This window comes from Cinclus cinclus, chromosome 13 (assembly GCF_963662255.1).
Source record: "Cinclus cinclus chromosome 13, bCinCin1.1, whole genome shotgun sequence".
In the NCBI taxonomy this organism is placed as follows: domain Eukaryota; kingdom Metazoa; phylum Chordata; class Aves; order Passeriformes; family Cinclidae; genus Cinclus; species Cinclus cinclus.
This window is the reverse complement of record NC_085058.1, coordinates 2699966-2714000: the sequence shown is the minus strand read 5'-3', so window position 1 is coordinate 2714000 and position 14035 is coordinate 2699966. Positions and strand designations below refer to the sequence as shown.

At 44.5% G+C, this 14035-nt stretch overlaps 1 protein-coding gene across 5 annotated transcripts in view; it reads right to left on the bottom strand.

The window, feature by feature from the left end:
* The window catches only part of EDC3 (enhancer of mRNA decapping 3), a 20871-nt gene extending 8447 nt beyond the window's left edge, over positions 1–12424 (bottom strand). For 2 of the 5 annotated variants that reach the window (XM_062501581.1, XM_062501584.1), the window contains exons 1-3: positions 9688–12424; positions 7339–7652; positions 2201–2536 (exon numbers count right to left, since the gene is read on the bottom strand). In XM_062501581.1, the coding sequence (XP_062357565.1) occupies positions 2201–2536; positions 7339–7652; positions 9688–9932 (895 nt within the window). In that variant the 5' untranslated portion in view covers positions 9933–12424. The remainder of the gene's footprint in view (positions 1–2200; positions 2537–7338; positions 7653–9687) is intronic. The other 3 variants (XM_062501585.1, XM_062501583.1, XM_062501582.1) reach the window with 3 other exon arrangements.
* Positions 12425–14035: the final 1611 nt, after the last annotated feature.

The following is a 14035-nucleotide window of genomic DNA, read 5'->3' as shown; positions in this document are numbered from 1 at the left end:
GGGATTGACTTAGCCCAGCCACAATCACCTAGTAAGTTCTATAAGCTCCAGGTTTTCACTTTTGGTTGGAACAGATTCCCACCTTCTTCATTCACTGCTTACTTCTAAAACACAGGGTTGTTTCAGAAGTGTTTTAGTTGAGAGCCTGGCTCCACAAAAAAAACAGCTCTCAGAAAAGCATCCCAGTGGACTGAAGTGTTTATCCTACACACACCAAATTATTTCAGTCAGCAATACAATCCCAGGCTGGAAAGTCCTGCAGGTGAGTCTTTTGGGGAACTCAAAAGGCTGCCTCAAAACTGACATCAGCAGTTTGGTTTTTCTGGTTATTCTCTAGCTCCATGGCATAAAAAAAAAAAGCAGGCAGAGATGCAGAGACAGGGATCCCACAGTGCCAAGAGCTGGATGTGAACTCCCTGCCAATCTCCAGCATCAGTTTTGTGCTGTTGCAGCAGACAGAGAATCACTGTCTCAGCCAGGACTCTATTAACACAATCATCTCTCAGACTGGCCCCAGAAAAAAAAAAAAAAAAAAAAAAAAAAAAAAAAAAAACCAGGAGAAAGAAGTGCTTTGTCATAACTAGGAAGTGCTTTTTGCAAGGAGAGCTTCCCTTAGGAAACCAGAAAAAAACTCTGCAGGGAGAATCCTGCCACAGACACATCCAAAACCAAGGCTTTTGGAGCTTTTGCCACTCATTTAATCACACCAGCTGCTCTTTGAGCCACTGAGAGGCAGGCTGCCTACAGCTCAGCATCCTCCTTCCAGCTGCTAAACAAAGGGATTGGGAGTACAGCAAACAGGACTGAGTTTCCATCCCTGAATTTACTCACTGCTGCTCAGTGCATGGTAGTTTTCTTCCCAGGAATTCTGCTGCTGGAATCCCCTATCAGCCATCCTGCCCAGATTGGCTGCCAACAGTGGCTTAGCTTTTGTTTCAGACTAGACATCCACAGAGGCCCTGTCTCCTCTCAAACAAGCCAGCTGGAAGATAGATTTGACAAGTGGGAAATTTAAAAAAAAATACCCCACAAGATAGACAGGAAACCACAGAAAAAATGAAGAGGTGCTTATTTGCACAACACACAGGTAATCAGAAGTGTGGCTTCTTCCACAGAGAGATGCTGAAAGCTTGGGGAGATTTATAAAGCAAGAGGCTAAATTGAGCAGGAAAAAAAGAAAGCCAGTAATCCTGAACTCTTACCGCTGCCTCAGGAAATCTCAAAATTGTGAAAGACAAAGCAGTGGGGGAAAAGTCTCACCTTTCCTCAAGGATCCTTGCAAACACAACACTGAGCTGCTACAACCCACTGTGTTCTCCTCTCCCAAGCAGCAGGATGGGACAATAGGAAGAGGAATGACAGAAATGGAGAACTAGGACTTTGTTATACACCAGAACCATGCAATAAAACCCAAAAAACAACAACAAAAAAAGGATTTTTCAGAACTGAAAGGCAGCAAATCGTTAGGAATCCACCAGCTTCCTCCCTGAAGCATTTCACACCCCAGATGGAATTTTCAGGCAGAGGACAAATGACAGCCCAAGGAGCTGCTCACACTTCTGCTCAGGCCACCAGAATATCACTTGGTTTGAGTCCCTGCAAGAAGAACTGACATCTGATTTTATTCTGATGTGGGAAAAAAAAAAAACTTTCCTGGAATGCCAAATTTCCTTCACTCCCATATTTTACAAGTGCTTAAAATCCAAGGCAGGACATCCTGAGGAGACCAGAGCCAGCTGGAATTTGGAGCTAAATGTGCCATAAGTTCTTCTTTACATGAACTACATTTAAACCCAGGCAGAAATGGAGAGCCACGACCCAAGGAGTGCCAGAAGCCCAGGAAATCTCCTGAAACCACGAAAGCACAAATCCTGAGCCCAACCTTCTGTCCCCTTCCAGAGTCCATGTGGCTACTGAAATCAAAGCAAGGATTCAATCACCTCTTACTCAGTTACCAGCCATCAGCTTCATACCCTGCAGGAGCAACACTTACCTTGCTGCCCTCTCTGAGTATTTATCTCAGAGATAAACATCAGTAAAATATCTGAGCATTTATCTCAGAAACACTGCAAAGAAAGGCTAGGTGGGAACACACAAATCCAACCTCGCCCTTGCCGGGACCAAGCTGAACCCCTCGGAGCAACAATCCATCAAAAAGCAGCAGTTTAGCTCCTTATCAGGAAGGAGGAGGGGGGCATACCCGTGCAGAACTCCTTGTGAGGGTTCTGGGGCACCACAATCCTCCTGTAGACGATGGGCTCTGACTCCAGGATGTTCTCGTCGTGCCGGTAGCGGGCGGGTTTCTCGCTGGGGGTGCCTCGGGAGCGGGTGCCGCTCCTCCTCTCGTAAATCTCGATCTCTTCAAACACAGCTGCTTTGTCAAAAAGGGCCAGGTTGCCCTCGAAATCAAAATCAGTGTCTGGGATTTCATCGATGTCGTCCCCGAAGCACTCGTCGTCCTTGCTCTTCATCTGCCCGTTCTTCAGGCCGCTCTTCTTCGGGGTCACCTGGTTGGGGTGGCGGCTGCTGGATGACCCTAAACCCCACCCACAAAAAAAAAAAAAAAAAAAAAAAAAAAAAAAAAAAAAAAAAAAAAAAAAAAAGAGGCAAGTTGAGAGTGTGTTCCTAAAAGGGAAAAAGGTGCTTTTTGTGGGACAGGGGAGCTCCTGCTTACACTTCCCTTACACTCAAGGGGTACTCGCTGTAACGCGGTGGTGTTTTGTACCACTTAAATTAGTGGTTTGTCTGAATTTTCTTCTGTTTTCACTCAGAGCTAGGATTAAAAAACAGAGACAAATTTTCTCGTGTTCAGGCTTGGTTATTTATTAAATCTTATCTAAAATACAGGAAGTTCAGCAACACTTCCAGCCACCAGCTAGAAGTGAGCAAAATGGAGAGAGATCCAGCTGCTGCAAGGTCTTTTAAAGCTCAACAGTCCAACAGAGAATTAACACCTCTATTATTTATACTTTTAACCCAATAACCAAATTCCCATGACCCTCAGTGCAGCACTGACTGTCCAAACAGAAACCACTGCCTGAAGCCATGAAGAAGGAGGAAGATGAGCACCAAAAGGGAGACAGCAGCCAAATTCCTCCATCTTGTCCCATACCTATTACTGCATTACAAAAACCTCAAATTCCAAACCCTTCACCATGGGAAATCACACACTTCTATTTAACTACACACCTGTGACTTGAACTCCATCACCCAAATTTGGAAGCCTTCTCCAAGGGCTCAGGTCAAAAGCAGTGTTCTCCTGGGGGTCAGTGCCAGAAAGCACAGAAAGCTCAAAAATCCCAGGTTTCCGGGATCCAACACTCACCATGGAGCTCACCCTGGCATTACTCAAGGCCAGCTCAGCCAGCAGAAAACAGAACAAGAGTATCAGCAAAGAAACTTTCAGGGACTTCCCACCAGCCAGGTTAGAAAAACAAGCTTGCCCACAGAAGCAGAAGAGGTGTTTCTCCAGGTTTTATTTAATCCCAGTGTCACATCAGCAGTGAGGTTGCCAGCTGTGACCTTGGAGTTTTGCTCCTATCCTGAGCCCATGTTCAGGTGTGTGACCCAAGGCCTTCTTTGGAACTCCCCTAAATTTCAGAGACTACTGTGGGGGTTTTCTTCTGTATTAATGACCTCTAAGGGGCAACTTCAAACCCTGAATATAAAGGGTCTCTTTTTCCTACACCTCGATGTAATTTCTGATGCGAGACACGGTCCGTCGCCTCATTCCTGTTTCACTCTCCTCCTCATCCATTACCTTGTATTTTGGAATACACTTCTTTCCAATCACAAGCCATTGGGAAAGCCCAAATTCTCTGCAGTGAGACTGATGAAAGCCTCCTGCTTAGGGCTGGAGATTAAGAACTGATGCAAATACACAATTATGAGGTTAACATATCCTTTACTGGCTAATTTCTTCCTTTGTTCTCCAGGCCCAGACAATATTATTCTGTTTGTCATTGCCAGTGTTACATTTGCAATTACTAGAAAATATTTCAGGCCAATTCCTGCAGTTACAGGATTCACCCACAGTGTCCAACAGATGGAGTAAGTCACCAAGCAAGGCTGCTTGCTCTACTAAACCATTTCCTGTTGTTTAAGATGATCCCCTTTGTGAAGGATTTACACAAATGAGTGTGAGAGAATCCGCTCAATAACACAGAAACAAAGAATTTCAGCCATCCGAGGAGACTTTCAAACATCCCAAAAGATTTGCAATTGGCACAAATTCCATAATAACTCTTCAAGTCACCTGTCCCCTTACAAGTCCAGGTTCTGCACATCTAGTCATGCTGAACTGTGACTTGCAGAGCATGTGCACCTGATTTATTCCCATTCAGGGATGCACAGAGATCAGCAAGGATTCATTTCAGACAGTGTGGAGTATGGTTTTTCTGGAGGACTGGTTAATGATTAACCTGAAAGCTTTCCCAGTCCCCACAGCAAGATCCCATATCTGCCAGGTTTTGAAGAATAACCATTCCCCATTAAGAAAAAAAAAAACAAAAAACAAAAAAGAAACACCCTTCTCAAATGAGAATGCACCTTTTGTCTTGGAAGGACAGACAGCAGAACTCCAGCACTGTGGTGACAAAACAGGATTTAGGAGAGGGGAAAGGGTAGGGCTTCTCAGGAGGGAGAATGTCAGTAGGCACACTGCAACCACTCACTCATGTGTTCCGAAAGCTTTTTGGTAACAACTTCCACTCTGTTCCAGATAAGGGGCTCTCAAACCACAGGTGACACAAAGTTGGACAGGATTTGGTTTTGGAACTAAACTGCCACTGCTGAGGGAATCACAGCCACAGCTGCTGCTCTCAAGGAGGAAGATGAGGAATGCAAACACAACAAGCCCGAGTTCTCCCAACACTCAGGAAGTGCAGCTCAAGCAGACGCCAAGGGACTCTCAGGGCTCAGATGGACGAGCTGGAGCCTGCACTGCACAAAGGCCTCTTCCTCGTGTTCAGGATTTGGCCAGCTCAGGCTGCTCCTGTCACACTCCTTGCCAGACTCCTCTGCAAACAGCTCCACACTCCCCTCAGCTGCCCCAAAACTCAGAGTGTAAGTCCAGTGGGACAGGAGCAGCTGATGGGAGCATGGAATGCTGATGGAATAAAGCTGGAGAACAATGGCTGCAAAGATCCCTGCAGCCACAAAGAATGAGAGCCAGGGGGGCTCAGCTCACCAAAACCTGATGGGCAGCTCCCTAATCCATCCTGAGGGTGCCAGCTCTGCAGTGCTCTGCCCTGACTGCCCCACAGCCAGAAGTCACACAGAACATGGCACAGGCCTCCAACGAGCTGGGAGCAAAGTTAGGAGCTGTTCCTCTTCAAGCATCACCTTCTAGACAGGAAGAAATGGCAGCTTCTTCTGCTCAGGGAGAAGAATGAGCCAAAAAAAGGAGCAAGGGGAGAGAAGCCAAGTCAGGCTGCAGAAAGGCAGATCTTTTGGATCCCAGCTTCCAGTGCCTCTGCCCTGCATGAGGAGAGCAGCTCCACTGCAAGCTGCCAGCCCTGTGCCACACAGAAAAGCACCTCCCTCAGAAGATAAACAACCCTTCCCGGGTTTTTTTTTGTTGTTGTTTGCTGTTCCTAAGGAATAACAACCCTTTCATGTACAGCACACAAGCAAACAAAGTCTCCAGCGAGCTGGCTGCCTTCCTGAGAGATCCCTGTGGGAGGTTTTGCTGCCAGCCCTGGCACGAGGAGCCCAGTGCCAGCATGGCAGCAGAGCCATTGTTGGGAAACCTGCCTTGGTGTTTGTTGTTTATTGATTCCTGTCACACCAGTGGCATTCCAAAGGGGAATTCTGGCCCTGACTTGGCACGCTAGAGGCCAACAAGAGGTCAGCTTTCAGATGTAGGACCCAAGTTCTGGGAGACATCTCAGCCCATTCTTCCCTGGACTCCTGCACCAAGCCAGGCTCAACTCCATCCCCCCTCCTCCAGAACTCACACATCACTCTCCCTACTCTCCAAACACACACATTTTACAGGGTAAGACATCCCTTCTCTAACTTTATTCCAAAATGAACCCAATGCACCAAGGACCTCACTCACCCTGCCTCAAAGTCTGTCAAAGTGACCTGCTGTGCTCATGTAAACATGAGTTGCTTGTGGGCTGAAGCACTCTCTGCTCACCCCAAACCTACCAGCCATCGTGGAAGGGGTAAAAATATCCCAGATGCTGGTGGGGGAGAAAGATTTCCAGAGGTCTAGGAACTTCTCCCCCAAAAAAAACCACAGCCTTACACCTGTTTAATTGGCCAGGCCCACTCTGGTTTGTTTCTTTTCTAACTGAAATGGGGAAAAATGAAGTCAACAATTAAGTCACGGAAATATGCTGGATGTACACTCACATTTCAGGAACTGGATTATGAGGTCTGGAAAGGAAAACAGCCCAGGGGGCTTTGAGGGAAAAAAAAAGTGAACAAAGCCAGTTTTGGCCCAATTTTGAAGATTTTATCAAGAGAAGTAAGAATAATGGATGTGTGACTTTGGGATGCTCTGACTGTATCTTACATCACCCTCATTAATTTGTATTTTTAACAACACAGCCAAAACCTGATCATCATTATGTATGGGGGGATGCTGTAATAGGTTATGGGTATAGAAGCCTTAAATAGAAAAGTTTGGGGAGAGTTAAAAAGCAAGAGGTTAAACTGAGCAGGAAAAAAAAAAAGCCATTAATCCTGAACTCTCACTGCTGCCTCAGGAAGTCTTAAAATCACGAAAGACAAAGCAGAGGGGGAAGTCTCACTGCACGTTTCTTTCACTTTTCCTTGAGGATCCTTGCAAACACAACACTGAGCTGCTACAACCCACTGTGCTCTCCTCTCACCTGAGGATAATATTGCAGCTTGTTTGCAGCTCCTTTTAGAGGAAAAGGCTGGAAGCTGGGCAATCTTCAAACAGCAAAGAGAGCAAAATGAGGAAATCTCTGGAGCTGGCATTAGACATTTTCCACATAGACAGAATCACTAAGATGGAAGAGACCTTTAAGATCATTAATCTAACACCACCCTCAACTAGACCAGGGCACTGAGTGCCACATCCAAACTCTTTTTAAACACATCCAGGCATGGTGACTCCACCTCCTCCCCGGGCAGACAAATCCAGTAATTTCTCACTCTTTCAGTAAAAATAATAATAATAATAATAAAAAAAACCCCGTTTTCCTAATATCCAACCTAAATTTAAGGCTGTGTCCTCTCGTTCCATCCTGAAAAAGAGATGAAACCCCACCTGACTACTTTCATGGCTTGGTTTCCAGCAAAGTTTGGTGATAAAAGGGGAGAAGCTGGAGCAGGAACGCTGCAGGACAGCCCCACACTCACAGGAATTGTGCCTCCGACGGAAGCCTTTGGACTGGCTCAGCGTTTCCATGTGTCGATCCATGTAGCTCTTGGAGCACTGCTGCTGTGGGGAGATGACAAGGTCCTGGTTCTTCATGTCTGTCCTCCTGGGGATGTTCTGAGGGGCACTGCTGGACATGGGCTTCTTCAGCACCTTGCCAGTGCCATTCTGGCTGGGCCCCACCTGGCAGCTCACTCCTGGGATGGCTGTGTCCATCTGCTGTAAGTCCCCACATTGTCTGCTGTCCCCCGGCCCAGGGATCTCCAGGATCTTCAGCTCAGTGATGTCACCTGCCCTAAAAACAGCAGGAGAAAAATCAGGAATTTACCACACACCCTGGCAGGATAAAAAACAAACAAACAAAAAAAAACCAATAAAACCCAAACTTCTGAGGAAAAACATCATTGTCCAATGGGATGGTTCTGAAGCCATCATCAATACAAACAAGGGAATAAAAGGATTTTAATACTCAAACATAAAGGGCATTTTCATAGACATCAAAATGCTCCACTGAAATGGCAAATTTTCAAAATAACCACCTCTTCAGTATTCCTGCACTGCAACTGGAATTTGTTTGAAAGGTTCTGTAGCTTGAAAGGTTCTGTAGCTGTAGAAACAGGAATCAGCCAAGCAAAAAATGGAAGCGACTGACCCAGACCTTTGCAGAAATCTGCATTAATTTAACAGTTTCTACCTAATTAATTGCTCTCAGCCCTGAGGCTACTATTACTTTTAATCCATTTCTGCAGAAAGCTACCCTCAGATTAGCACAGTTCATGCTCAGACAAGGACAATACCTCCCATTTCCAAAGGAAAAAAGGATCAAGAAAACTAATCTAGCACTGGGCACAAGCCAAAAGCAAACAAAGCAGTGATTATAAAGACCTCCATTTGCACTGCCTGCAAGAAATACAGCAGGAATTCAGCTCTTCTAGTTTTAACTCAGCATTTGTCCAAGTGGGATATGAGAGCAGGGACACTTCCACACATCCCCTGGCAGGATGTGGCTGTTGTCTTCTCCCACTGCCTCTCTTCAAAATCCAAGAGGGGAAAAAAAAAATAAATTAAGGGCAATGACTTTGTGGAGCCAATGTTATTGAAAAATGAGGGACTCAAGGCCTTCACTACAACATTGCAGGCAACAGGAAAACCTGCAGTGAGGAGTGATTCCTATTTATACTTTTCAAGCACAGTGTTACCACAACCTGGTGGGGAAAGAACTGCTGAGAGCAAAGCTTTAAAACAGCACATCAGCCCTTTCCTCTGCTACAGCAGAATACAATTAAGAATGATCAAAAATGACTTAAATATAAATATCTATTTGTATACATACACGGTCTGACCCTCGAATAATCTCAGAGCCTGAGCTACCCTGCTCCAACTCCAGGATTTGAGCCAGGAATTAAGAACTGCTGAGGGCAAAGCTGTGAAAAAGCACATCAGAGCCCCCTCTGCTACAGCAGAATATGGATAAAAATAATAAAAAATTATTTAAAATAAAATATCTATTTGTATATATACATGGTCTGACCCTCAAATAATCTCAGAGCCTGAGCTACCCTGCTCCAACTCCAGGATTTGAGCCAGGAATTAAGAACTGCTGAGGGCAAAGCTGTGAAAAAGCACATCAGAGTTCCCTCTGGTACAACAGAATATGGATAAAAATAATCAAAAATTATTTAAAATAAAATATCTATTTGTATATATACATGGTCTGACCCTCAAATAATCTCAGAGCCTGAGCTACCCTGCTCCAACTCCAGGATTTGAGCCAGGAATTAAGAACTGCTGAGGGCAAAGCTGTGAAAAAGCACATCAGAGTTCCCTCTGGTACAACAGAATATGGATAAAAATAATAAAAAATTATTTAAAATAAAATATCTATTTGTGTATATACATAGTCTGACCCTCGAATAATCTCAGAGCCTGAGCTACCCTGCTCCAACTCCAGGATTTGAGCCAGGAATTAAGAACTGCTGAGGGCAAAGCTGTGAAAAAGCACATCAGAGTTCCCTCTGGTACAACAGAATATGGATAAAAATAATCAAAAATTATTTAAAATAAAATATATATTTGTGTATATACATAGTCTGACCCTCGAATAATCTCAGAGCCTGAGCTACCCTGCTCCAACTCCAGGATTTGAGCCAGGAATTAATCTCGTGCACACAAACTAACACAAAACACCAGAGGCACTCAGCAGCAGCAAGACAAAGGGGGGGAAAAAAAAAAACAAAAAAAGCAAATGCAAGGCAAAGATACAATATAATACAGTCTGAGGGGGGGGAAAAAAAACCCATCCAAGGCACAGGGGGAAGAGGGGCACTAACCTGAAGGTGACTTCTGGCACGAGGCATTTGACACCGTTGTGGAAGGGCCGTGTGAGGGAGATGGTCTGGCTGACCTGATCCACAGCAGAAACTCTGCCCTGGTAAACTCCCAAGCTCTCCCCACAGTTAATGGACACGATGCTGCCCAGCCAGTCCGTGGCCATCCTTGTGGAGCTGCTGGGATGAGCACAGACCTGGCTGGGAAAAGATGTACAAGGATTGACAATCTGGAGCAGTATCAGCATTGCCTCCCTCCCAGGCAGCTCCTCTCTCTTCAGTGGGAATTGACAGCCCAAGTGTAATCAATATATATTATGGTATTGGCTTTTCACAAATATTAAGGTGTTAAAATGGTTTTTAAGATGCAGTTTTATTTGAGGGTAACATTAACTCAGTCTCTGTAGTGCAACAGTGATATAGTTGATTAACACCCAATTAAAACATAAGCTAATAAAGTATATTTGTAGTCAGTGAACTGCCTGCTTGGTGGGATAATACCCCAAAAAGTCACCTACTACAATATACTAGTTATCAGGTTTGGGTTTTCTGTAAAAATTGAAAATCACAGGCCAAGCTAAGAGTGATAAAGAAAATAAATTAGGCACCCAGTCACCCCCTCTCTCCTCTGTGGGGAGGATATTACATCCCAAGTGTTACAAATATATATTTTGGTACTGACTTTTCCCAAACAATAAAGTGTTAAAATGGTTTTTAAGATGCAGTTTTCTTTATGAGTAACATAAAGTTACTCTTTGTAGATGACTTTGTAGTCAGTGAACTGCCTGTTTGGTGGGACAACACCCCAAAAAGTCACCTACTACAATATACCACCTACCAGGTTTGGTTTTTCTGTAAAAACTGAAAATCACAGCCCAAGTTAAGACTGAAAATAAATCAAAACCACAGTAAAAAAAAAAAATACACACACTCTAAAAATACAAACTCAAGGAGTGACCATGTAAAACTTGGGATATGAGAAATAAACTTCTGTAAAAAAAGTTTGAAAATTGTGACAGGTCTACGAATATGAATCTGAATTTAAGGAGTGTCTCCAAAACAGCAAGAGTGCTTTTAGATGACCCAATCACCCCAACCTTTTGCTTTATTTTTCTCTTATTGTCTTTTATTAAACCTTTTAAAATCTACCCCAAAAAAAGTAAACCTCTCTTTTCACACAACCACTCCAGCCAGAGTGGCAATCCCTGCATGGGGCTTTGCCTTCCCCACTCTATGGCAGATTTTTTTGTTCCACTTCCTGAATTTAAGGCTTCCAAAAGAAATATTTATTTTATAAATAATATGAAAATACAAATAATATAAGTCTTAATTCTTTATTAGACTGTTTAGCTTTAAAAAAACTTTGCAACTAAGTAAATTTACCTCCATTTTACTCACTTTTAACTAATAACTAAAAGTATTACAAAACTCTCTGTACCTTAAATAAAATTCAATATACAACCAAGCCCAAACACGAAAAATGTCTCCTTCATATTTTTAATCCTAATTCTAAAAAAAAAAAAAAATTAAAATATAAAATAAAAATCGCATATAACGTAAATATATAAAAATCAAATCTATTTTAGATAAAAATCTTATTTTAGATAAAAATCTATTTTAGATAAAAATCTATTTTAGATAAAAATCTATTTTAGATAAAAATCTATTTTAGATAAAAATCTATTTTAGATAAAAATATATAAAATAAATACCACTAATTATATAATACTACTAACCCATTTACAACAATTTTATTAAGAAAGATGTCCACAAAAGCCCTTGAAGGCTTTCAAATAAAGATCTGCTCTTTTATGCCCTCCTTACTAAAATTATCTTGAGTTTCATTTCCAGGCTGGGAAAAAAGCAACGCTCCTTGTGATTTCAAACTGGGAATTTATCTTCATTTCCCTCCTTAATGGATACTGAGGCAGAACAGTTCCTGTGAATATTCAGGCTTGATCTCTGCATTTTAGAAAATGAAAATCTTTACAGGAACAGACAAACACAGAAAAGTGGGAAAAATCCTCACAAACTGGAATCCACTGCAGAGGCAGCGTTAGCATCGCTGCCACAATTAGATAAATGAATTAATAAATAGTTGCTCTCCTTCCCAGCACTTGAGTTTGTCAGAAGCAGGGATGAAAAACTCCAGTTTGTTCAGAGAGATGTTTCCAACACTCCTGGAAGCAGCTAAAGAGCTCCTTTGATCTGAGATTTCCCAGTGACAGGCTCACAGAGGACGGCAGACACGACAAGCTCCTAAATGTATAGATTTGCCTTTCATGCTGCAATCAAAGAGGGAAAATGTTTGATATTTACTGTGAGCAGCACAAAGAAACACGGGAGACAGCCCAGGGAGATCAACATCCATGTATAAATCACATTTCTGGCAGAGGCAGCTGGATTCTCTGCAAGCTGAGCCTCTTGGGGAAGATGCGAGGAAAAGAAAAAATAACCTGGATGAGGAAAAGAAAATTTATTTCCCTCAACTTTCACAGGGGATGCCTGAAAGGAAAGAAAACTCTGAATTTGGTCACGAAGCCATAAATGTCTCAGGAGCAGCCTCCTCTCCTTCCTGTGGCTGTGTGTTTATATTTATATTAATGATGACAATGTCTGCATTCCAAGGAGATGGCTGATAAAAAGCACCCTCAAAACACAGATAACACATCCCTGGGCATCCACAGGAAAACCAAAACTTCATTTCCTGCTTTCTTTTCAATCTCCCTTAGGAAATATGGGAAAGAGCTCAGCACACATCATCACCTTACACGGATCCTCTCTGAAAACAAGAGCCTCCTTTTAGGAAAAAACACCAAAAAACAACACAAATAATAAATCTGTGTTTGAGTGCAAACATAAATTAAACTATCCCGGGGTGGGACTTGTAGGGGCTGTGTCATTAAAGGAAAACACAAGGGACCCCATAGGTAAACACAGGGATCATAACTACTGTAAATACTGTAAACACATGGACCTACCACAGGTAAATTCAACCCACCCCATAGGTAAACACAGGGGCCCCACAAGGTAAAAAGAGGAACCCCCCCAAGGTAAAACCAGAGAACCCCATGGATAAACACAGGGAAACTCCAAAAATAAACACAGGGAAACCCCAAAAATAAACACAGGGACCCTCCCCCAAAAAATAAACACAGGAACACTCCCTCAAAAAATAAACATAGGGAATCCCATGGATAAACACAGGGAAAGCTCCCATGGATAAACAAAGGGAACCCTCCAAAAATAAACACAGGCCCCCCCCAGTCCACAAGACCGACCCCTCATAAGCAAACACAGCCCCCCATAGATAAACACAAGGAGCCCCATAAGTAAACACAGCCCCCCATAAGTAAATACAGCTCCTCACAGGTAAGCACGGAGACCCCAGAGTTAAACACAGTCCCCACAGGTAAGCACGGAGACCCCAGAGTTAAACACAGCCCCCACAGGTAAGCACGGGGACCCCAGAGTTAAACACAGCCCCCACAGGTAAGCACGGGGACCCCAGAGTTAAACACAGCCCCCACAGGTAAGCACGGGGACCCCAGAGTTAAACACAGTCCCCACAGGTAAGCACGGGGACCCCAGAGTTAAACACAGCCCCCACAGACCTCCCCCCTTCCGTGCCAGCCCCGGCCCCACCTCCCCACCACGTCCCGTTCAGGCCGGGCCGGGCCTGGCACCGCGACCCCGCCTCAGGGCAGCCCGGGAGAGGCCCAGCTCCCCGAGAAGGCACCATGCCAGCCCGGCCCGCTCCCTCCGAACGCCCGGGCCGTGCCCACCCTTCCCCCCGACACCCTCACCCACCGCTGCCACAGCTCCCGCCTCACCGAGGCTCCTCGGCGACGCTCGGTGTGACGTCACTTCCGGACCCGCCCTTCGCGCGCGGCGCTCCGGCCGCCGGCGGGGCCATAGAGACGGAGCGGGAGCCGCGCAGAGCGCATGCGCAGTGCTCGCGTCCGCAGCCTCTGGCAGCTGCGTCATACCTGTGTCACACCTGTGTCATACCTGTGTCATACCTGTGTCATACCTGTCACACACCTGTGTCACACACCTGTGTCACACCTGTGTCATACCTGTGTCACACACCTGTGTCATACCTATGTCATACCTGTGTCACACCTGTGTCACACCTGTGTCATACCTGTGTCATACTTGTGTCATACCTGTGTCATACCTGTCACACACCTGTGTCACACCTGTGTCACACACCTGTGTCACACACCTGTGTCATACCTATGTCATACCTGTGTCACACCTGTGTCACACCTGTGTCATACCTGTGTCATACTTGTGTCATACCTGTGTCACACCTGTGTCACACACCTGTGTCACACACCTGTGTCAT